Source organism: Aspergillus stella-maris, assembly GCF_047715825.1.
Source record: "Aspergillus stella-maris strain CBS 113639 unplaced genomic scaffold BDV14scaffold_17, whole genome shotgun sequence".
Classification (NCBI taxonomy): Eukaryota; Fungi; Ascomycota; class Eurotiomycetes; order Eurotiales; family Aspergillaceae; genus Aspergillus; species Aspergillus stella-maris.
The window spans coordinates 311,723-333,566 of record NW_027396811.1 but is presented as its reverse complement, the minus strand read 5'-3'; the positions used below and the strand labels follow the sequence as shown (position 1 = coordinate 333,566).

At 51.7% G+C, this 21,844-nt stretch overlaps 8 protein-coding genes across 8 annotated transcripts; 3 read left to right on the top strand and 5 right to left on the bottom strand.

Moving 5' to 3' along the window:
• Nucleotides 1-1,328: 1,328 nt before the first annotated feature.
• ino80 (chromatin-remodeling ATPase INO80) lies at nucleotides 1,329-6,544 on the top strand (the record flags this gene model as incomplete). The annotated part of the gene is made up of 4 exons (XM_073773006.1): nucleotides 1,329-1,850; nucleotides 1,937-2,443; nucleotides 2,500-6,277; nucleotides 6,336-6,544. The coding sequence occupies 4 exons, from the start codon at nucleotides 1,329-1,331 to the stop codon at nucleotides 6,542-6,544; spliced, it is 5,016 nt and encodes a 1,671-aa protein (XP_073629799.1).
• Nucleotides 6,545-7,359: 815 nt separating this feature from the next.
• Nucleotides 7,360-9,692, top strand: hemA (5-aminolevulinic acid synthase HemA). The gene is made up of 2 exons (XM_073768259.1): nucleotides 7,360-7,818; nucleotides 7,900-9,692. Exons 1-2 carry the CDS (start codon nucleotides 7,476-7,478, stop codon nucleotides 9,486-9,488), a joined length of 1,932 nt encoding a protein of 643 aa, XP_073629798.1. The 5' UTR covers nucleotides 7,360-7,475; the 3' UTR covers nucleotides 9,489-9,692.
• Nucleotides 9,693-9,964: 272 nt separating this feature from the next.
• Nucleotides 9,965-11,885, bottom strand: BDV14DRAFT_35748 (DNA-directed RNA polymerase I subunit RPA49). The gene is made up of 3 exons (XM_073776622.1): nucleotides 11,661-11,885; nucleotides 11,270-11,601; nucleotides 9,965-11,200 (listed from the first exon to the last, which is right to left on the bottom strand). Exons 1-3 carry the CDS (start codon nucleotides 11,806-11,808, stop codon nucleotides 10,187-10,189), a joined length of 1,494 nt encoding a protein of 497 aa, XP_073629797.1. The 5' UTR covers nucleotides 11,809-11,885; the 3' UTR covers nucleotides 9,965-10,186.
• Nucleotides 11,886-12,074: 189 nt separating this feature from the next.
• BDV14DRAFT_170719 (uncharacterized protein) lies at nucleotides 12,075-12,873 on the bottom strand. Its single transcript, XM_073768258.1, has one exon. It carries the CDS (start codon nucleotides 12,773-12,775, stop codon nucleotides 12,581-12,583), a length of 195 nt encoding a protein of 64 aa, XP_073629796.1. The 5' UTR covers nucleotides 12,776-12,873; the 3' UTR covers nucleotides 12,075-12,580.
• A 339-nt stretch (nucleotides 12,874-13,212) lies between these two features.
• BDV14DRAFT_198640 (putative MFS transporter) lies at nucleotides 13,213-15,217 on the bottom strand (the record flags this gene model as incomplete). The annotated part of the gene is made up of 10 exons (XM_073773005.1): nucleotides 13,213-13,457; nucleotides 13,514-13,825; nucleotides 13,875-13,922; nucleotides 13,979-14,032; nucleotides 14,087-14,443; nucleotides 14,498-14,527; nucleotides 14,580-14,672; nucleotides 14,724-14,884; nucleotides 14,953-15,148; nucleotides 15,205-15,217. The coding sequence occupies 10 exons, from the start codon at nucleotides 15,215-15,217 to the stop codon at nucleotides 13,213-13,215; spliced, it is 1,509 nt and encodes a 502-aa protein (XP_073629795.1).
• A 977-nt stretch (nucleotides 15,218-16,194) lies between these two features.
• On the bottom strand, nucleotides 16,195-18,429 carry BDV14DRAFT_170708 (peroxisomal biogenesis factor 3). The gene is made up of 4 exons (XM_073768257.1): nucleotides 17,922-18,429; nucleotides 17,472-17,818; nucleotides 17,026-17,416; nucleotides 16,195-16,958 (listed from the first exon to the last, which is right to left on the bottom strand). The coding sequence occupies exons 1-4, from the start codon at nucleotides 18,077-18,079 to the stop codon at nucleotides 16,259-16,261; spliced, it is 1,596 nt and encodes a 531-aa protein (XP_073629794.1). The 5' UTR covers nucleotides 18,080-18,429; the 3' UTR covers nucleotides 16,195-16,258.
• Nucleotides 18,430-18,936: 507 nt separating this feature from the next.
• On the top strand, nucleotides 18,937-20,022 carry BDV14DRAFT_35640 (autophagy-related protein 101). Its single transcript, XM_073776621.1, has 3 exons — nucleotides 18,937-19,128; nucleotides 19,185-19,547; nucleotides 19,637-20,022. The coding sequence occupies exons 1-3, from the start codon at nucleotides 19,050-19,052 to the stop codon at nucleotides 19,822-19,824; spliced, it is 630 nt and encodes a 209-aa protein (XP_073629793.1). The 5' UTR covers nucleotides 18,937-19,049; the 3' UTR covers nucleotides 19,825-20,022.
• A 477-nt stretch (nucleotides 20,023-20,499) lies between these two features.
• Nucleotides 20,500-21,806, bottom strand: yop1 (putative membrane biogenesis protein (Yop1)). Its single transcript, XM_073776620.1, has 6 exons — nucleotides 21,567-21,806; nucleotides 21,123-21,329; nucleotides 21,049-21,057; nucleotides 20,869-20,932; nucleotides 20,751-20,808; nucleotides 20,500-20,697 (listed from the first exon to the last, which is right to left on the bottom strand). The coding sequence occupies exons 1-6, from the start codon at nucleotides 21,618-21,620 to the stop codon at nucleotides 20,580-20,582; spliced, it is 510 nt and encodes a 169-aa protein (XP_073629792.1). The 5' UTR covers nucleotides 21,621-21,806; the 3' UTR covers nucleotides 20,500-20,579.
• Nucleotides 21,807-21,844: the final 38 nt, after the last annotated feature.

Sequence of the window (21,844 nt, the reverse complement as noted above, 5' to 3'; positions counted from 1 at the left end):
CTCAGTCGTCATAGCCATACAGAGTACTAGTAATAGTGTCTGGTTGCTGGTTCAAGGGCGCGGCAAACAGAGAAGCCTGCATACGCTCTGTCGAAACTCGCGGAGCACAGCAGCGTCTCCAACGAGGGCGCTATTAGCTTAGTCAAAGCAGCTATGGCTGGGGCTCGATTGCGAAACGGTGTCCCGGCCTTGGAATCTCGCGATGTAATCTTTTTACGGCAATGCTTCGAAGTAGATCTGATACGGTATCTTACATTTTTTTACAGCGGCAATGAGCTTGATGGGGAAGAACGGTACTTAGCAACGGTAAGAAGTACTCATGAGTTTGAGCCAGGTTTATGATGCTGCAATTCAAACGCAAGAAAACTTCTGCAGTACAGCATATGCATTGTCCAGTTTGACCTGCCTGACGGCAGAAATGACAGCACAAGGTGGATTGTAAACCGGCGCAGTTTGCTTGGGATGTAAGAGTAATACCAGTACTGTAAGACGTGTTAGAATGGATCGCCGACGAGCAGAAGAAACGAGGAAGAAGCCGACGAAAGAAGACGAGAAAGTTGGGCGAAGCAAAGGGGGCAGCTACCTGCTCGACTCTACAATCCATCCCAGCACGAGGGCATCACGCCTCCATCACCACCTTTCCTTCTCCCCGTCTTTCACTCCCACCGTCACCCCCTTCTCTTTCTTTTCCACTCTGTCTCTTCATCGTCACTTATCACCAAACTCAACGCCAACGCCATCCTTTGCCATTCACCTCTCCTCTCATCGCCCCCTCTCGTCCTATCTCGATCCTGTCAGCGTATAATAACCCCCGTTCGAGAAGGCTATCGATGGCCTCAACCTGAGAGTTGTGTTCCCCGATCACGGCTGACCCGCGACGATTTGCTGGTTCACCACACGAGACGAGGAGACACTAGAGCCAGACCCTCCCAAAGAAGATTCCTGGCAAACCCGGTAAGGCGAACTCCTGCCATCTCATTCATTTTCTTCGCCATTCTCGTCCCCATCTCCCACTCCCTCCACCCGTCCTCGACAATCCGGTGTCCATCTTAATTCTCGATTCTATCATTCCTCCCTTCGACACCTTCATTTTCCTTCTCCCGCTGGCCTATACTTAATTTCCGACGCAGATAGCTCGACAGCTGACGACGAACCGACGCGTGATCGTTCCCTTGACGAGAAAGTCCTTACGCTCCCGCGCGTGTGCGCCTGCCGACTATCTCGAGCAATCGATGAACAACTAATTCCCATCCCAATTCCTTGTTCCCACCGGCAACCCTGTCTCTTAAATACTCGTCGCCGCGTTTCGGACATACGCGGCTACCATAATGACGGGGGCTCCGCCGTATAACCCTCAGTCTCCGACTCAGCAGGCTCATTACTCTGCCTACTCGCCTACGAATAAACCGCGTCATTATTATCCCAACAATGACCAGTACCAACAGCGCCCTCCCCAGACACCCCCTGCCTTCCCGCAGCCCAGCTTGGCTCGGAGCCCTCACTATTCGCATGCGCCTTCTCCCCTACCAGGCACACTGCCTCCATTGAATGGCGGCGGACCACCACCACACGAGTCGGCATCGCAATACCAAGCGCATTCGGCTGCAGGAACTCCGTCATACCCCCTGCCCCGGCCCTACTCTGGGCCGCAAATGATACCCGGCAGTGGCGCATCACCATACGGTCCTTCAACCCCGTCCCATGCCCATCCATCGAGTCGACCCGACAACCATAATCATGTATCGCCAAAGAAGGAGCCGGAGTCGCACTACTCAATGAATCATGGCGTTCCTGCGTATTCATCTTCAGCGATGCGTGAGCCAAGGCCAGCCTCACCTATACAGGACGCTGTGAGTTCCTCATCGAGCCACTAATATTGTTTTTGCCGATGCTTTCGTTTGCTCATGCATTACTAACAAATCGTTTCCAACAACAGAAGCCCTCCCGTGCTGCAGATCCCATGTCGTTTGCCAGTATCCTCTCTGGACCCACCGAAGAACGCTCTCCTCCAAAAAGGCCATCTTCACCTCCCGGGTTGGCTTCTGTCAATTCAGCTGCACCACCTCTCAACGCTACAAGCATAAGTCCCCCACCGCCAGCTGCTTTTCAATCAAAAATCAGAGACATTGAGCCCGCCCCACCTGGTTCACGGCTGGAGAAGAAGCCTAGTACGGATAAACGTCGACGCACTACCGACAAGGACCAAAGGAACTCTGAAATTTCCGCCAACGGCGTGGTAGACCCCCCGAAGGTTGTTCGGCCTCCCCGCAGGATTCTATCGGAGAAGGAAACCGAGATGGTTAACAAGTGCATGGTCGATATTGACAATGCGGAGAAGAGCGATGTGGAGGCTCCAGGCTTTGAGAAAGAACGTGAGCGCTATCTTTCAAAAGGAAAAAAGCGCGCCCTAGACATTGAACGCGCTGAAGGCATGAAGCGCAAGGTACGTTTAGTTAACTACATAACTTGGATTGTTTCTCGCGCTGACACTTGTTCCAGCGTCGCCGCCATGATTACCTTCGAAAGCTCGGGAAATCGTTTGAGAAGCAAGCCAACGCGGGCATGGATCGATTCCGAATCGCAAAAGAAGCCTCTGTTGTCTCTGAAGTTCAAGCCAAGGAAGTTCAAGATGAGAAAGAGCGAAAGAAAGACATGCAACGAAAGCGGCGGAGAGAGAATACAGTGCGAATGGAGATGCAGAAGAAGCTTGAGGCAGAACTCAAGGCGAATGAGACTCAGGACTCTGCCGAGAAGGCCAAATTCTTGCGGGAAGCCGAAAGAGCCCAGAGGAAGATCAAGACGACCAAGAGGGCTTTGGAAGGTGTCACTTCACCTGAAGGAGAGATGACTGAAATTACTCCGCTGCCTCCCAATCTCGAAGGGGGTACCACCAGCTCCTTCCACATTGGTCGAAGCTCCCCGTCAAGGCGCAAGTCTGGACGCGGCGGCCCTGTTACACGACCCAAGAAGTCCAAGGAACAGAAACAAGCCGAAAAGGATGCTGCCGAAGCTGCTTATGCTGCCATGGAGAACGACGAGCCTTTGCCTCTGGCTCCCAAGGAAGATCCCCGAAAGGAATACCTTAAGAAGGAAGCCAAAGGTGGTCGCTCCAAGGAGACAACACCTATTCCCACCTCGACCTATGAGTCCAAGGGCTACAACCAGATTTATGAGCAGATCTGGAGGGATATCGCACGTAAAGATATTCCCAAAGTCTACCGCACCAAGGTCAACTCTCTCAGCACTCGTCAAGAGAACCTGCGCAAGACCGCTCAGTTGGCCAGTAAGCAGTCTCGCAAATGGCAGGAACGCACGAATAAGAGTATGAAGGATACTCAGGCCCGTGCTAAAAGAACGATGCGTGAGATGATGTCCTTCTGGAAGCGCAACGAGCGTGAAGAGCGTGACTTGCGTCGTCTTGCGGAGAAGCAAGAACTCGAGTCAGCCAAGAGGGCTGAAGCAGAGCGTGAGGCTAACCGCCAGAAGCGTAAACTCAACTTCCTTATCTCGCAAACTGAGTTGTACTCTCACTTCATTGGCCGGAAGATACCCGGGGCAGACGATGCAGAAAATGCGGGAGACACAAGTGCTGCCATTGATTTACCCACTAGCACAGGTGCGGGTAAGGTCACGAACTTTGAAGATCTCGACTTTGATGCAGAAGATGAGACCGCTCTGAGACAGGCTGCAATGGCCAATGCCCAAAGCGCCGTCCAAAAGGCCCAGGAAAGAGCCAGAGCATTCGACAATCCGGATCAAAACCCCATGGATGCAATGGATGATAGCGAGCTGAACTTCCAGAACCCCACGAGTCTTGGTGATATCGAGATCTCGCAACCGACGATGCTTACTGCCAAGTTGAAGGAGTACCAGTTGAAGGGTCTAAATTGGCTTGTCAACTTGTATGAACAAGGCATCAACGGTATTCTAGCAGATGAAATGGGTCTGGGAAAGACAATTCAGTCAATCTCGGTCATGGCCTACCTTGCCGAAGTCCACAATATCTGGGGTCCCTTCTTGGTTATCGCTCCAGCTTCTACACTTCACAATTGGCAGCAAGAAATCACGAAGTTCGTCCCCAACATCAAAGTTCTGCCCTACTGGGGCTCTGCCAAGGACCGCAAGATCTTGCGTAAGTTCTGGGATCGCAAACATATTACTTACACCAAGGAGTCGGAGTTCCACGTGCTGGTCACATCCTATCAACTTGTTGTTCTTGACTCTCAATACTTCCAGAAGGTCAAATGGCAGTACATGATTCTCGATGAAGCTCAGGCTATCAAGTCGTCCCAGAGTTCACGTTGGAAGAGTCTTCTCGGCTTCCACTGCCGTAACCGTCTCCTACTGACAGGTACCCCTATCCAAAACAACATGCAAGAGTTGTGGGCCCTTCTTCATTTCATCATGCCCACACTCTTCGACTCTCACGACGAATTCAGTGAATGGTTCTCCAAGGATATTGAGTCTCACGCGCAGAGTAACACGAAACTCAACGAGGACCAGCTTAGGCGTCTCCACATGATTCTGAAGCCTTTCATGTTACGACGTGTCAAGAAGCATGTCCAGCAAGAACTTGGAGACAAGGTCGAAAAGGACATTTTCTGTGATCTCACGTACCGCCAACGTGCTCTTTACGCCAACCTACGAAACCGTGTCAGTATCATGGACCTTATCGAGAAGGCTGCCGTCGGCGATGAAACGGACAGCACGACGCTGATGAACTTGGTCATGCAATTCCGTAAGGTTTGCAATCACCCAGACTTGTTTGAACGAGCCGAAACGAAATCGCCATTCTCTCTTGCACAATTTGCGGAGACCGCTTCGTTTGTCAGAGAAGGCCACAGCGTTGATGTTGCCTATTCGACTCGCAACTCGATTGAATTTGTCCTGCCACGGATGCTTCTCAAATCTGACGGCCGCGTCGACATAGCAGGGCCCAACAATTCCAAGGCCGGGTTTCGTGCCAAGTATTTGTCTCATTTGATGAACATCTTCACGCCAGAAAACATCAAGCAAAGCGTGGAGAATGACGGAGCATTCTCTTTCTTGCGGTTCGTGGATACGTCCGCTGGGGAGGTGTTTGATCAGTCCCACACGGGTTTATTCGAGCGAAGCGCCAGTGGTCGCGGACAGACGAACAGATTGTCCCGCCTCGATGTGATTTACGATGAGGAAGACGAATCATCGAATGATGCACTGACACACTCCTTATTCAACATTAGCCAGCGCAACGATCGTCAGGCTGTCAATGAAGTCGCGACAGAAGGGTACATGCGTGACCTTATGAATGTTTCTAAGAATGTCTTTGAGCAAGAGGGTCTCAACGTCATTGAGCCTTGTGCTGCTCCTGCAGCATCCGCGCCGCCCATCACCCTGATATCCTCGAGCCAGGAGGCTGGTCTCGAAACCCAGAATGCTCTGTTCAATATTCCTGTCCAGCACGTCTTGTTCAATACTCCCTCGAAGGCCATGGAAGAGCAAATTGTTGAGCAGCAGCTGGATCCGGAGCCATACTCTTTGCCTCCGATGCTGCCCCAGCCCCTCTCGAATAAGGGTCGTTACACACACATTGAAGTGCCTTCTATGCGGCGATTCGTTACCGACTCGGGTAAACTCGCTAAGCTGGACGAACTTTTGCGTGAGCTCAAGGCGGGCGGTCATCGTGTGCTGCTATACTTCCAAATGACACGCATGATTGACCTGATGGAAGAGTACTTGACCTACCGAAACTACAAGTATTGCCGCTTGGACGGAAGCACAAAGCTTGAGGATCGCCGAGACACGGTGGCTGATTTCCAGTCACGCCCAGATATCTTCGTATTCCTTTTGTCTACTCGTGCTGGTGGTCTTGGTATCAACTTGACTGCAGCAGACACGGTCATTTTCTACGATTCTGATTGGAACCCGACAATTGATTCGCAGGCTATGGACCGAGCTCACCGTCTTGGTCAAACCAGACAGGTCACAGTCTACCGACTCATCACCCGCTCAACCATCGAAGAACGTATTCGCAAACGAGCATTGCAGAAAGAGGAGGTGCAACGCGTTGTCATCTCAGGAGGCGCAGCTGGTGGTGTCGACTTCAACACTCGCAACCGCGAGAGCAAGACCAAGGATATCGCCATGTGGCTGGCCGATGACGAACAGGCAGAGCTCATCGAACAGAAGGAGAGAGAGGCTCTTGAACGGGGTGAAACTTTCGGTGCTGCTAAGGGCGGCAAGAAGGCTGCCCAGAAGAAGAAGAGGGATATCACGTTGGATGACATGTATCATGAAGGTATGTTCTGGCTAGAAACCCTATCGAGAAACGCAATTCTAATAAATATATCTCACAGGCGAAGGAAATTTTGACGATGCCAGTGCCAAACCATCGGGAGCCGCGACCCCAGTTTCTACAGCAGAAAACCTGGGAACACCCCAGGCCGGTACGCCGGTGCCCAAACGAGGGCGTGGCCGAGGTGGTGGGAAAGGGACGTCAAAAAGAGCGAAAACAACAAAAGAGCGACTTCGTCTCATAGACGGCGACGGGGGCCTGGGACCCTAGCTGGTGATTCGGTGTTTCTTCTACAGCATGACGGCGTTTTGATTATCTAGTCTTCTTTCTTCGGTTCTTCTCTTGCTCTGCCTTTCTTCGGACTTGTTTTCACCATCATTTTACTCTCTTATATTATTTTGCGGGCAGGATATGACTGCCTTGTATTAACACTATTCTATGTCAAAGACCGAGATGGCGATAGGTGTGCAGTCCACCCTGTTTGGTGGAGGGTGAACGCATGATGTCAGACGGACAGTTGTTTAGATATGCATACATCCCGAAGAGTTGTTGCTTTGACAGTGGGGTTGGCCACTGATGCTACTTGTTATAGTGTACTCGTGATAATAATGTGAACACATGATTACCCAAGAATGACATTCCACGAGCATCGACGAGTGTTCTACGCTGTACAGACTGTAGATCACAGGCAGGGAGCCGGCAAAGCGATGCTAGGGAGCGTTAGCCTCGGCCGGCGGGCCATGGGCGGTAACTCAATTACAGATGGCCTGAGCGTGTGTCCTCTATTCCCTGGCCTCGCTTTAATGTATTATAGTTCATAACAAAGGACAGCAATGTTCCTGTCCATAAACATGCGGACGAAGCTCGGCGAGTCGGCGCAAGGCCAGAGGAATACGCTCACGCCGTGTAAAGAATCGGTATTTGTCAGTAATTTCCGGTATTTGCGGTCTCGAACGAGGAAACACCTTCGCTGGCCAATGGGCAGGTCAGGAATGTCAGCCGCTAGTCCCGAGGTGGCAAGGCCCCCTCACGGGCTTTGCTGAAGTTGGTCGTTTTGGACGCCGAAATTTCCACAACTCGCGGTTCCCGCTGCTGCTCTGTATTTAGTCCTCCTACTCTCCCCCTCTTGCTTTCTGTGTGTCAACCCTTCTTGCTATACTCAATTGCTCTCCAGTGCCATACAACAGCCCAACCCCGCGAAATGGAGGCCATGCTCCAGCAGTCCCGGGCCATGTGCCCATTCCTCAAGCGCAGCTCGCCGACCACCCTCCGCACCCTCGCTACGGCCACCCGCCCCAGCACCAGCCCCGGCGGAGGTACCATGTCCAACTTGCAGAGGCTCGCCCGCCGCTGCCCCGTCATGAGCAAGGCCCTTGCTGTCCAGAGTGCCCGCATGACTGGCACCAAGCGGTTTACCTCCTCTGCGGCCGGTGTGCCTGGTACCCCCAAACCTACTCGGGCCACACCAGGAAAGAGGTCGTTGCACTCGACCGGAGGAAATGGTGCCAACATGAGCCCTGAGTTCCACAAGGGTACTCAACAGAGTATGTCTTTGCCAGAGTCTTTACCAGACGCTCGTAACACTCAATTGTCGAACCAGCACTGACAGCAGTGACTCACCTCAGTTCACCCCCGTCTTGCCAAAGCCACTGCCAGTCCTGTCGGAGCCGCAGCAGCTGTCTCTGGTGCTGCCCCCGATGCTCCAACCGCGAAACCGTTCAATTACAAGGCCTTCTACGAAGCTGAGTTGGAGAAGAAGCACAAGGACAAGTCGTACCGCTACTTCAACAACATCAACCGTCTGGCGCAGGAGTTCCCCCGCGCTCACACGGCTTCCAAGGAGGAGAAGGTGACCGTTTGGTGCTCGAACGACTACCTTGGTATGGGACGCAACCCGGAGGTGCTTTCCGCCATGCACAGGACGCTCGATACCTACGGAGCCGGTGCGGGAGGAACCCGTAACATCTCCGGACACAACCAGCATGCGGTCGGGCTGGAGAAGACCCTGGCGGAGCTTCACCATAAAGAGGGAGCGTTGGTCTTCAGCTCCTGCTTCGTGGCTAACGATGCCACACTCGCTACTCTCGGTAGCAAGTTGCCTGACTGCGTTATCCTGTCGGACGCTCTCAACCACGCTTCGATGATTCAGGGTATTCGTCATTCCAACGCGACGAAGATGGTTTTCAAGCACAACGATCTAGAGGACCTTGAGGCGAAGCTTGCGTCTATCCCTCGACACTTCCCCAAGATCATCGCCTTTGAGTCGGTGTACAGTATGTGCGGTTCTATTGCTCCAATTGAGGCCATTTGTGATTTGGCGGACAAGTACGGTGCCATCACTTTCTTGGATGAGGTCCACGCTGTGGGCATGTACGGACCTCACGGTGCTGGTGTTGCTGAGCACCTCGACTATGATGTCTATGCTTCTCACGACACCGCCAATCCCCAGAGCACCAAGGGAACTGTGATGGACCGAATTGACATCATCACCGGTACCCTTGGTAAGGCGTACGGATGTGTTGGTGGATACATTGCTGGTTCTGCCGCCATGGTCGACACCATTCGCTCTCTTGCCCCCGGATTCATCTTCACTACCTCTCTTCCTCCGGCTACTATGGCCGGAGCCGATGCCGCTATCCAGTACCAGACCCGCCACCAGCAAGACCGCGTTCTGCAGCAGTTGCATACTCGTGTTGTCAAGCAGGCTTTCAAGAACATCGATATCCCCGTCATCCCCAACCCCTCCCACATCGTCCCCCTCCTCGTCGGAGACGCCGAACTCGCCAAGCAAGCCTCGGACAAGCTCCTCGAAGAGCACGGCATTTACGTCCAAGCCATCAACTACCCCACCGTCCCCCGCGGCCAGGAACGGCTCAGAATCACCCCTACCCCAGGCCACACCCAGGAACTCCGCGACCACCTTGTCGAAGCCGTCAACACCGTCTGGAATGACCTAGGCATCAAGCGCGCCAGCGACTGGCAGGCCATGGGCGGGTTCGTCGGCGTAGGCGTTGAAGCCGCCGAGCTCGAGAACCAGCCCATCTGGTCCGACGCCCAGCTCAACCTGCAGCCCACCGAGACCCTCGAAACCGCTGTAACCCGCGAGTTTCAGAACCAGGCTCAGACTCTTGCTCGCATGCAGACGGGCGGCTCTTCTGTTCGCAAGAACATCGCTACCCCTGCGACTTCTATCCCGGTCGCTGGTGCTGCTTAATTAACTCGGCTTTGACGCCGTGGTTCGATTACCTGGGTGTGGCTCTGCATATATTGGAGAAAACCGACCTATAATCCTATATATACAGCCTTCCCGTCCGCTCCTTAGATAATTAAGTATGCTTGTTTTTCTCAAGCAATTTTGATGGGTGCTTTAGGACCGGCCCGTCATTCAAACTGGGTCCAATATATGATGTCCAAGAGACCTTTACTTCTCATTCGTAGCCTGTCGTATTCATTGTGCAACCGTACTCAAAAGCATGTAGCAACACCTACCTATGCAGTATGTCACCAGTCACAAAAGAGGAAGGCACGACGCGTGGCCATGTACTGGGTCGTTCCTGCCTCTTGAGCTTGACCATGGTCCAGCGCAACAGCACTTTGAGAAAAAAGGTACCTACGAGTCAAATAGACCCCTTAAAATCCTAGTACAAAACAGATCTTTGAGATCATTAGACCATAGACGTGATACACTTTGTTTGCTTGGTCTTTCGAAATCGGTATTTACATTGTCGTTAATTGTAGGCAGTAGAAACAGACCAGATATCTCTATAACGCCTTTTGTACAGAATAGAATAGACAGTTGTCCCGGCTTTTTGATGATCATCATCATCCTTCTATCCATCCGTCTTTCTCTCATCCTCTCGTCCTTTCTCCCCTCCTACAACCAACTTAGTAACAAGATGTTGAAAGGAGAATTTACCTCCTCCCCCCACCACCACCAGCCCTCGAAACCTTCGGAAACACAACAGGCAACTTAAGTCTCGCAACCCTCAACGTCGCAGCCTCAGCCTTCCCCCCTCTCACACCAAACTTCGCGAACTCTGTCTCACGCGGCTTATCAATCCGGCACCCCAACTCGCGGAAATAATGCGTGATCTCCTTATTATCTATCTGCAGATCGTCGCGCAAGTCACCCGGTAAAACAGCGAGTTCGTTCGCGATGTTCCCGCCGTTGGGCGTGGGGACGCCGTCCCTCATGGGCTCGGGCGGAATATGCAGCGATAGAGCGCAGATTGTAGTGTGAAGCAGTGTGACGTCGTTCTTTGTGATTGCTGGTCCCGAGGGGGCGTGTTTGCGGCGGATGGCATCGATGAGTGGGTCTGGGAGGGTAGGTGAGGAGACGGTGTCGGGCGTGTCGTCGGATGTAGAAGACTGGGAACCGCCTGAGAGGATGTTGCGGAGGTCGTCGCGGGATGGGAGACGTTTGGGAGGACGGCCCTTACTACCGCGCAATGCGCGCGCAAATTCAAGCAGGACAAGGATGTAGCGAAGGACCTGAATGTGCGTGGTGTTGCCACTCTCGATGATGTCGAAGATGCGATTTGCGACGTATTTCGAGGCCGTGCCGACTGTGAGGCCTGCGGAGATTGTATCCTGCCAGTCCTTGATGGGGAGTTGGCGGAGGGTGGCCTTGCCGTTGGGGATGAGTGTCTCGAGCGGGTAGACGTCTGCTGGGTGTTTGGCATCGAGGTTTGCGGGGGGGAGGGGCTTCGCGGCTTGGACTTCGGCTTGCACGGCGGCGGATTTGGCGGCCATGTCGAGGGCTGAGTCGGCGGGCATGGTGTCCAGAAGCGCGGACTCGGCGGCTGTTGCGGTTCCCGAGGGCGCGTTGGACAGTTGGGCGTTTTCGGCCATGGATTGGGTTGCCTTTCGTGATTTCTTGGTACCGAAGGTGTATGTGAGGTCTGTCTTTTGTTCGCGCATGGTTCGCTGTAGGAGAACGTGTTAGCACATCTCACTCTCCACCGAGTAACTGCAAAGAAGAAAAAAGAGGCGTACCATCTCCTCATCCTCACTACTTTCCTCCTCATCCTCCTCCTTCTCCCGTCTTTTCACAGCCCCGCGCAGCGTAACCCGTCTCGCCTCAACAAACTCCCACGTCTTGCTAACGGGATCAACAACAGCAACATAATGCTTCAACTGAGAATCAGCATCATCATGCGTTTCCCGACCGACAAAGTCCAACTTAGCGTGCTCCGACGACTGTAACAATAACTCAGTCTGTGCAATGCCGTCGTTGCCAGCGGAGTGGGCGGAGGTCGTGTGGCTGCGTGTCTTCAGGTACGGTGTGAGGCGTAGTTCTGGGTGGGATGTTACGCCGGGAGTGTCGACTAGATCCATATTATTAGAACCACCCCCTTGATTTAAGAACGAGGGAAAAGGTGCTCACCATAAACAGGAGCAAGCTCGCTGTCGTCGTGGACGAGACTCGCTGATAGAGGGGGCAGGCTTTGCAGGTCGAGCGCTGCCTTCTTGGTTGGGCGTTCGTGGCGGTCTGAGGCGCGCTTGCGCTTCTTTTCGGCCTTGTCGTGGGCCATTGTGAGTGATTTATATGGTGGTTTGTGAACTGTCGAGGTCGTTGGCGCAAATGGTGCTGTCGCTGCAGAAAAAAAGTTGGAGAAAAAAGTTTAGGCGGTGAGTGCCAAGGCGGAGAAGGGACGATCTACGGGAGTCGCAATCGCACAAGACCATGTGGGATTGTGATATTGTCGAGTAGGATACGGAGTAGATTGCACCAATATCTCTAGGCTTGCTACAAAATTCACTGGGTGCTCTTCTACTACTGATTTTACTTGGAAGATAATGCGTTTGAAAACTTTTTGTTTCATGATTTGATGAGTAAACCCTCGGAGACCTCTCCACGACCCTCGACCTTAGGTGCATCAACCGAAGCCAATGTCTAAAACCGCGAGTTGGAAAAAAATTGACCAGTCCCCATACCAAACTCGAAAGAAGCCAGTGGCATACGAAGACAGTACAGGAAGACATAGACCATCCGCCACCACTAACTCCCCCAAACCCCACTAAGCACATTGAACCCCTCGCGAGGCTAACAAGCCGCAAGATAAGCAAGCAACCCCACCATCTAACCGTAGAACAACAATCGAAAGCGTTGGATGAATCCGAGGGAGACTGGATGGAGTTCTTCGTGGCGCGAAGAACCAGTTGAACGGCGGATTCCGAATTCGAAGTAAATAGAGATATAGGAACGGTTGTTCTAGACCAGATAGGTCCCCATTGGAGGAGGCGAAACCACGTAACGATCATAATCGGAAAATCATCATCGTGACGTCGTTGACTTTGTCGTGTTTAGCGTTCAACACCGAGCTTAACACGAGGAGCTGAGATGGATTGGGCGAGTTGTTTATTTGCTAGATGTCTGTTAGAATCGATTGCGATAGTTGAACAAATGGTTTTGTTGTTCATAACTAACCTTCTAGCCCTCATCTTTCTTCTCTTACGCTTGAGACGGCGAACGCGCTTCTTTCTCCACTTGGCTCTCATCTTCGTAGAGTGACTGCAGGGCCTGTTAGTCACTGTTCACAGCCATGTTTATAGCCATTGAGGCAGATGGGAGAGCTTGTACTCACACTTCTTCGAGGATGAAAGATGGTTGGAAGAAGGATGGATACCGGGAACGGAGGAGCTACTTAAAGTTGTGTGCGTCAGAAACCCTAGTCAGGTGACAGGTCACGTGTGGGTGAATGTCTGTTTACCGAGCCCAACACCAGCCATTAACATGACATCAACTATCTACAAAATAAGAGTGGATCTGAAATGTTGACTTTTTTTCTTCATGATTCTCCTTTGTTCAGTTATCGATAAGAGATAACGTCTTATGTACATATCCATTGTGGGTAGATTGTTCAAGCCGTAGCCCTTCAGCCCTATAGTACGTATGGGCTCTCGAAAACATTCGTCAAGATCATTATTATTACTCCTCAAAGCGCATACCGGAACTTCGTCGCCATATCTCCCAAGTCATCTTGGTTCTCGTCGAGGTAGCTGGGATCACCGCTCGCCATAATCCTCTCCCTCTTCTTGTTCTGGTGCCACAATGCTGCAGCGTAGGCGATGCAGCAAGCACAAGAAAACGCAATGAAAGATACTCCAATGATGAAGCCATTTCTGTAGAAATTCGCCTTGTCTTTAGCAAGGAACGAATATGTTGAAATGATACCACCGACTGTGATAATTGTTAGTCACGTTCTTGTTTCCAGGACGGAGTGAAAGGGTTCTTACTGTTGCCAAATCCGACCTGCCATGCAGTTCCAACACTGCGCCGACGGTGGCCACCGAGATTCATCGCGAACCAACAAACGACAACGGGCATCGCACTGTACACACCGCCGGTGACTAAGAACAGAGCTCCATATTGGATGTCGCGGTTATCAGTGATGTTCAGAAGAATTCCCATTCCAGCCATGCAAGCGCACATGGGGACAATCGTGAAGAGGAATTTATGTTGGAATCGGTCAGATAGGTAAGCAATGAACATGGAGAACCCGAACGCGGCGGCCCATGGCGGGATTGAGTACAGCTGGGTTTCAATTTCTTGATAATGGTTAGCAAGGCGAGTAACCGGAAGAGAAGATCCACTTACTGCCATAACCATAGGACTGAATGATGGTTGGTGCGAAGTAAGCATAGCCTAGGGAAGTGTAAGCTTTCTAATCTTCAATTTTGAAGTGAGGAGTGACGACTAACCATAGGCTGTGACAACCTGTCCAAAGTACATTAAGCCACCAATGAAGATCTTGTCTGAGTATGGTCAGCATGCTAGAACAGCCATTCAGAAGTTTGTTTGTCACCTACAGTCCTTGAAGACTTCCAAAATGTCGCGCCAGCCCATACTGACATCGTGACCCGCTGATCCAGAATCCTTGGCCAGCTTGGCTCTCATATACTCCCGCTCTTCATCGGTGAGCCATTTAGCATCCTCAGGGAAGCTAGGGAGGAAGAAAAACAGGACTATTGCAACGACAGCAGTGAGCAGGCCTTCGATGATGAACACCCAACGCCAGCCTGCCAGGTTGCGGATTCCGTCCATCTTTCCAAGACCAGCGGCGAGCACGCCACCGAAAGCACCGGCCAATGTAGTAGAGCTAAAAAAGAAACTGAAACGCTTCTGGGCTTCGCTGCGCTTGTACCACATTCCAAGCAGATAGAAACCTCGATATCGTCAGAATCACTGATTGAGTCCAATGGGAAGTAAAAGAAACTCACATCCAGGGAACATGCCACACTCGCCCATTCCTATTCAGATCAATTAGTTGCGGATATATCAGCTAGGTATCAAGGTGCCTACCCAAGAACCAACGGGTGGTCATCAGTCCACCCCAGTTTGTGACCAAGCCCTGGCAAATCATGACGATACCGAACATGAACATGCACCCGGACACTACAGCCATCAACGACACAGATCACGTATGGGGAAAATTCGGGCACGTACACCAAACATGAGGTTTCAGCTTTTTGAGCAGGATGTTGGATGGAATTTCGAAGATGATGTAAGGAACGAAGAAGATCGTCAATGCGGTGTTGTACTTTGTTGAGTTCTCAATACCAAGGTCTGCCTCCATGCCCAAGACTGCCGCATTACTGATATTCACGCTGCGCAAACGAAAGAGTCATTAGTATTGGCTCAGCGTTCGCGACAAAGTCTGAGAAGGGGCGCGTACCGATCCAGAAAGGCAAGCAGGTACATAATACACAAGCAAGGAACGACGTGCCAATCGACCTTGGCCATGAGCTTGCGCTCCGTCGTCTTGGTGAGCAGAGGGAGGTCATTGGACACTGGCGACTGCGGCTGGTCCTGCAGGCCCTCGCCCTTCTCGATTGACGAGTTGTAGTCGTGGTTCTCTTCTGTTTCGCGATCTATGCATTAGCCTCGGCTGTCGCAAGCGGAGTCAGTAAGTAGAAGTGACACGCACCCATAGCTCCCATTGTGTTTGCTTTTGCGACCGAAGATCTGTGCAATGGGAGAATTTATAAGGAAGCCAATTGGCGCGATGAGTCACAAGACGACTCTTTTAATAATATAGGGAAAATTTCCGGCGCAACACAAAGCACGGGGAAGAGTTGGAGAACTCCAGGCCGGTGTCGGGCTTAAGCCGAGCTCGGAGAAGCTAGCAGCGACTTGAACCTCACCGGAGTAAGGAGAAGGAGCCCTAGCGAGACGAAGCTATGGGGGCGGACCGGCGGACGGGAGGGTGCTTGGTGCTGGGTTGCCACGGCGCGGAGGGAGGGGGGAATGAGGAAAAGGAAGAGGGGAAAAGAAGAACCAAGGGAGCGAAGCATTCTTTAAGAATAAATAAGCACTGGGAAAAAAAGCCAGGGATCATACCCGAATCACCGGCAGCAGCATGGCGAGCGGACATCATCGACGATCATGAGCTGGAAGCCTGCAAGTCCCACCTGGAGGAAGAGGGATCTTCTTTGGATTGGCGAGTCATAACGACACCGGGGCTGAGAGTCATGCTCTGAAAATTTCATTGTTCGCGATTGCTGATCCCTGTGGGCTTGTACTCTGTACGCTCGTGCAATGTTGCTCAAGCAGGCATTCGGTGACCTGGCGCCCTCGACAATGGAACTGGAACCCCCAAGAATTGGCAGTAGCCACAGACCACCAGAAACCCACCAAGAGTCCCTGAACTCGAGGCGGAAGAACTCCTCCAGCGCTCCGGCTGTTCGGCTGCCCCGCAAGATCTCGCGGCTATTATGTAACTCCAGATCTGTCTCCTCCTCTACTAAGTTACCTAGTAACCACTGACAACTTACCCATTACTATAGCAGCAGTGTTAAATCTTGCTAATCTTTCTCATCTGCAGTCAGCGTAGCACGGGGCACTCGCTTTGTATCTCTCTTATCATGCGCCCTTACGCTGTGTTACAATTACCACGTTGCCAGGTGCGAGTCATTTACCCACGAGATTGTAGATGGTATCACGGTCGTTTCGCTTCAATGAGAATGTCTATAATTCAGGTCTTATGCATTCGGTGCATCACCCTGTTTCTCTTCTACAACTCTTCCCCATGCCTTCTCCAAATCGTTATCGTCGGTACTCGCTACTGCTGATGTTCCCTCGGCAAACCGGCCCTGGGTGGGTACGTCGTCCTGTCCGACAATGACTGGAGAGGACGAAGCAGATCCCGGTACTCTCGCTGTTCCGGTAGAAGAGTTGATCCCCGATCCAGCGCCGGGAAGTTCAGAGTCAAAGTTTGAACTGTAGACCACCGCCGCAAATGCCTCCAGCTCCCGCACACCTTGGTCCATTGCGGACACGTATAGGTTCGGGGGAGATGTTCCATTGCCGATGACGTGCGCTTGCCGAGCCAGCACGGCGAGCACGTTGGCCAGCTTTGTCTTCAACTCTGAGCCCTCTCTGACCGGGACTACCGTGGCCACAGATGTGAAGGATTGAGGAGCAGTCACCGGACCAGCAGATTTGAACCCGTCAATCTTGCATTGCTGAATCAAGGTTTCGAAGCATTCGTTGTTCAGAAGCATTTGAACGCGAGTAAATGTTGGCGAATCGATCAAATCGGCAGTTTCATCCAGGAGATGGCGCAACGATGCCGCTGTCTGAGGGGTTGAGGGTTCTGTGACTCCAAGAACACCAGACTCTTCTAGTAATTGATCCTCCTCTTCTCGAGATGGAAGCAGGTAAGACAGCCATTTCTTGTACCTGTAAGTTCAAACGCAGTCAGTAATCAACCCAGTATCTTCTGGTTCGGAGAAGCGAATGAACTTACTTCCTGTTCTCCTCGGTATCACCTTCGATCTCCTTTCTGACCTGAAGAGTCAATTCAGACAGTTTGTCGAAGGAAATGTCGTCTCTGGGATTGAGTGACCCGAATACTTCCACCACCGCAGCTTGAACCTCTTCCAGTATTTGCTTCCAACCACGGTGAAGCAGCCACCAGCTGAAAGCAAGGTAGCGTCGGTTTGTCTCAAAGTCGTTCCCCAGCGTCTGCGTGAGGTCGTCATCATGATCCTCCAGCTTGATTGTTGAGGAGTCAGCGGGTGTAGCTAAAGAGATCACGCTCGAAAGGTAGTTTCGACGGCCGAGGAGGTTGAGTTGGACGCGCGTGAAGATGGTCAACAGGGAGAGTGTGTAAATGAGGGTGAAGGCTCGAGTAATTGCTAAGGACGTCGGTCAGCTGAAACGGCAAGAGAATCAGTCCAGGTAAAGACATACAAGTGATCTTGACCTCATTCCAAAGCTGGGTCTTGTTCCGCTTCGGTTGTAATGCATCTCCTTCAAGGGTCGATTCCCCGAGCTGGCTCGTCCGCAGAAACGACTCGCTCGAGAAGCTCTTCCTGTCATCCTCTGGCAAACTGGGAGCAACAGAGCTCATATCCGACCCCGTCGCTGTCCCCTCCCCGGCATTAAGACGAGCTAGCCTCTCCGCGCGTTTCTTCTGTAACTCCTTTGTCAATTCCTCCACCGGAAGAGCCTCTAGTATGTCCTCTGCTGCGGTCGGCAACAGCGCTAGCACGGTGTATGTACAATCGGTCTGGTTCTGTTCGAATCGTCGCCGTAAGCTGCGTGGTGAGAGGATATAGTCAGCTTGCGTTCCCCGAGCACAAGCACGCGAGTAGCTACAACACAAACACAACAAAAGCAAGCAGGCGATGCAGGACTCACTTCTCCCGAGCAATACGGTCACTGCTCATTCGCTCCCGTGCCTCCGATATCTTCCCTAATACATATTGTCCTGCGAGGTAGCCCACTCCGATAACGCCTGTGCCGATTGCGAGACCCTTGCGATTGCGCCGAAACCAGCGCCGTGTAGCACTGATCATGGTGGAGCGAAGGGGGTTGGTTGAGCTTCAAACAAGTATTAATCCGATGCAGTTCATGATACACAGTAGAAAGGAACAAGCAAATGAATAGCTATCAGAAAGATCAGGAGATGGGGTAGGACTGAGGAAGACCAGTCATTGATGGCGATCGCAGTGCTGAACCGAGAATGACGGTCGGCGAATGGTCAGTCCCAGCTGCGGCCTCGGCTAAACCGATTGCCTTATGATAAGGGAAACGTGAACGACCGCCTCAGTAGGATAGTAGTAGTAGCAACTAGCAAGTACTATGACATTATTGACGAGACCTGTCGCATTGCCACATGCTATATCGAGTCTAGCACGGCTTTACTCCGGTAAAATAATCATGATCTTAATTATATGGCCTGAATCCTGCGTTGGCTGCCCTACTGTACCTCATGATCCTCCGGTCACGGGGCCCAGCATGAGGCCCGTAACCGTTTCAGTACAGAATACGCTTAATAGCGGGCTGTGGCGGGGCAGTCGCGTCACAGCCGTACGTATCCGTATTTTGCCCAGAATCCAGACTTTGGTTCTCCCCGGATGAGGATTCCTGTCCTGACTCTGACTCTGAGTCCCTTTCTTCGCTCAACGAGACAAAGGGTCCCGGCATGGTTCACGCACCATGTCTCCTCCAGATTTGACTTCCCCCATGTGAATTCTTTGACTCTTAAACCAACCTTCCACTACCTTCTATCGCCGCTACGATCGCTATCAGCTTTCTAGCAGCCTCCAACACCGGACTTGAAGCTAGCCTGGCTTATCTTCCCCCACGTAGCGGGACAGCTCTCCGACCCAGCTCGTCATAGCTGGGTCGTCACCGAAACCACACCACGACAACTCTTGAACTCACTCTCGAAGATTCAAACAGTCATTTCTAACATACATTCGATCAATTTTCCCTCTGACGCAGCTCCATACCCATATCCCTGCTCTCTCCACCCACATCACCATGGAGCCCCGCAAAACCCCTCCGGAATACTTCTTAGAGATCTTCGCCGACACAACCACCGTCAGAGATGTATTAAAAGGTGCGCGGCGATCCCCTATACAAACTCTAAGCTCTAGCTCACAATATCAATACCAGGCGTCCTCAACCTAATTTTCTTTCACCGCTACTTCCCCTCCATCCGCCCGACAACCTTTGACGTTTTAGACTTCACCCTCCCCGCAATCAACGATGTAGACCTCGAAACACTTATCGACTCGCGCATTAGCTCCCTAGTCCGCCAGCACTCCAGCTCAGCAGTTTCAGGCGGTGGCTCAAGTTATGGCAGCAGCGGTGCAGGAAGCGGCGGCGTACGTGGGCGCATAGCAGTCGAATTCTACGAGAAGAAGCGCAGGCGCTCAGGGACTTGGTTTTCGGGACTAGCGGGGAAGGGCGAGGAGGAAGTTTGCTGGGAGGTGTGGAATTTGGATGTTACTGTTGCTACGCCGCGGACTGAGTCTGGTACGTCAACTAACCCACTTACCTAACAACCCATCTATTCTATTCTATGAGACACAGCCCAACTAACAAGATAACTTGACATCAAACAGAGCGCGCAAAAGTCCGCAAAGCAATGGAAAACATGCTTCAGAAAGCCGCACTCAAGATCCTCGCCGTCGTAAACCGCGACAAAGACCATATCCCACCCATCACAACGACCGACTCGAACCCGTTTCCCTACCGCATTATACTAAACCCGCGGACGGATGGGTGGCAGAACCGGTTCGGTCTTTATTAATGGATTTCAATAAAGTCATTTTGCGTTCTAAATCTGCCTGTGTCACGCGTTATATAATGAACTGGAGTTTGGACCTGGACTTGGACTTTGATGGACGAGCAAGCAAGCAAGAAAGCATAGCTGGGCTACGGTACCCGGCTTATTGAATTTTATCAGCATTAGCAATATCTTTCTCAATGAAATAAATCGGCTTCTCCAAAGGAAAAGCCATTGACATGATTGTACTCCTTGATGTTGTCTAACTGTAAATCAAATCGCTTGGATTGCTACTCAATTACTCACTACCAGACGGTTGTAATAAGAATGTAAGAATATCTTCACGTCGTTCAAGCGTCAAGCAAGGAGAAAGCTACCTATCAACGATAAAAGCACGCAACAAAAACACAAACAGTGCTCAAGTTTACCCAAGAGGATAAATGCATCAGATCAGATATACCTAATTCCTCTGGTCACACTGAACGAGACCAGCTCTCGCCGAACTGAACAGAACCAAATTCCACCAAACAATCGCAAGCGCTTCTACAGCACAGAAGCAAAGTCTTGTCAAAAATAAATCAAAGACAAGGCCATGTTTCATATGCTGCCACACAATCATGACGGCTTGCAGCCGTCCGTCCGTCCGTCTACACCAAAGAGCGAAGTCTCACAATCGCCTTCGTCGTATCTTTTTTTTTTCACCAATTGCGCAAATAATAGACCGGAGTCGCGGCTCATAGAACAAGAGCCGCTGACGTCATGTTCAGAGGTCAGTCTATTTACTGGGCCTTGGTAGCAGCATCGGCCTGAGCACGGAGGTTGGCCGAGGTGGAGCCGCTGTTGAAGTAACGGCCGACGAGGGGCTGGAGGAGAGAGTTGAAGACGACTTGGGCACCGCTAGATGGGGGTTAGTCGCCGCCATAACAATGTACTCATATCAATGGACTTACTTGGTCTGGGGGAGAGAGAGCCAGAGGACAAGGACAAACTTGAAGATGTAGTAGAAGGCTGTTGACAAAGAATTAGCGCTTGATACACCGGTGTTAATACGGGCCAGATAGCACTTACGGAACCAGTAAGGGGCGCTGACGGCGCTCTCAATGACGGTGAGGAAGGAGAACACAACCCAGTACTATTGATCGCACGTCAAGTTAGCTTCCCTTTCTATGGAGAGAAATCACGTGTTGAAATAGGCCTAGCTGGACAGCCTCGGCGTTTGCAGGGATAAAGAGGATCACGAGAACATACAGTCAACCACTAGTTTACAAGATAAGTTAGTAACTCAGATTAAAATGAAAGACTCGAGTTAGAAAGATACTCACCTGAGTGTCGTCGGCCTTGCCAGCTGTGAAAAGGGCATTGAGAGAGTAGTAGGTGGGGATAAGGAAACCAGCGAGGTTGGTGAGGAATTGGCCAGCAATGTTGAAGAAGACCAGGAAGGTGTAGATTCCACCGAGACCAAGGATAACGTAAACCTTGGGGACGGAGGTCTGGCGCTCGAGGTTGTTGAGGACAGGGTACTTGGAAAGCTGTATACGGGGAATCGATCCGTTAGCTCCAGGCCCAAGGAGGGGAAAGCGACAAAGCACAAGTGCGATGATAAGCTTGCTGGTGGTCGTCATGTGCGATACCAAGCTCCACGAGCCAAATACGATGAGATGAAGCGAGTAAAGCGATGGAGTAGCATCGTATGAGGCTATTTTCGGACATCGTGGAGGTATCGCACACAACGAGACCAGCTCTCAAAACGCACACAAACAACTTACCTCCTTGTCGAGCTGAGCAATGGAGTGCTGGGCACGGTCCTGGAAGCTGGCCATTTTGTCTAACTAAATTATTTAGTAGATTGTAGTTTGTGGATAGCAGGTATTCGAGAAGAGACAGAAGAGATGGAAACTGAAGAAGTGGGAGAAGTGGAGGGTGTTATCTTGAAGTCGAGAGCGAGAGGTGAGAATGACGAGCGAGCTTAACGAATGACGGTGTGCCTACCGCACGTGACCATGACGTCTTCCGAGCTGCAGGTCGCATCGTGTGTTCTCGAATC

Coding starts and splice junctions, on each gene's coding strand:
- BDV14DRAFT_170708 (XM_073768257.1), bottom strand. CDS start 18,079: ATGATCAGTGCTACACGGCGCTGGTTTCGGCGCAATCGCAAGGGTCTC. Junction 17,819..17,921: donor GACCGTATTGCTCGGGAGAA/GTGAGTCCTGCA, acceptor CTCACCACGCAG/CTTACGGCGACGATTCGAAC. Junction 17,417..17,471: donor GAATGAGGTCAAGATCACTT/GTATGTCTTTAC, acceptor CGACGTCCTTAG/CAATTACTCGAGCCTTCACC.
- BDV14DRAFT_35640 (XM_073776621.1), top strand. CDS start 19,050: ATGGAGCCCCGCAAAACCCCTCCGGAATACTTCTTAGAGATCTTCGCC. Junction 19,129..19,184: donor CGTCAGAGATGTATTAAAAG/GTGCGCGGCGAT, acceptor TATCAATACCAG/GCGTCCTCAACCTAATTTTC. Junction 19,548..19,636: donor TACGCCGCGGACTGAGTCTG/GTACGTCAACTA, acceptor GACATCAAACAG/AGCGCGCAAAAGTCCGCAAA.
- yop1 (XM_073776620.1), bottom strand. CDS start 21,620: ATGGCCAGCTTCCAGGACCGTGCCCAGCACTCCATTGCTCAGCTCGAC. Junction 21,330..21,566: donor TTGCTCAGCTCGACAAGGAG/GTAAGTTGTTTG, acceptor CCCCGTATACAG/CTTTCCAAGTACCCTGTCCT. Junction 20,809..20,868: donor CAGCGCCCCTTACTGGTTCC/GTAAGTGCTATC, acceptor CTTTGTCAACAG/CCTTCTACTACATCTTCAAG.
- hemA (XM_073768259.1), top strand. CDS start 7,476: ATGGAGGCCATGCTCCAGCAGTCCCGGGCCATGTGCCCATTCCTCAAG. Junction 7,819..7,899: donor CCACAAGGGTACTCAACAGA/GTATGTCTTTGC, acceptor GACTCACCTCAG/TTCACCCCCGTCTTGCCAAA.
- BDV14DRAFT_35748 (XM_073776622.1), bottom strand. CDS start 11,808: ATGGCCCACGACAAGGCCGAAAAGAAGCGCAAGCGCGCCTCAGACCGC. Junction 11,602..11,660: donor CGAGCTTGCTCCTGTTTATG/GTGAGCACCTTT, acceptor ATATGGATCTAG/TCGACACTCCCGGCGTAACA. Junction 11,201..11,269: donor GTAGTGAGGATGAGGAGATG/GTACGCCTCTTT, acceptor GTTCTCCTACAG/CGAACCATGCGCGAACAAAA.
- BDV14DRAFT_170719 (XM_073768258.1), bottom strand. CDS start 12,775: ATGAGAGCCAAGTGGAGAAAGAAGCGCGTTCGCCGTCTCAAGCGTAAG.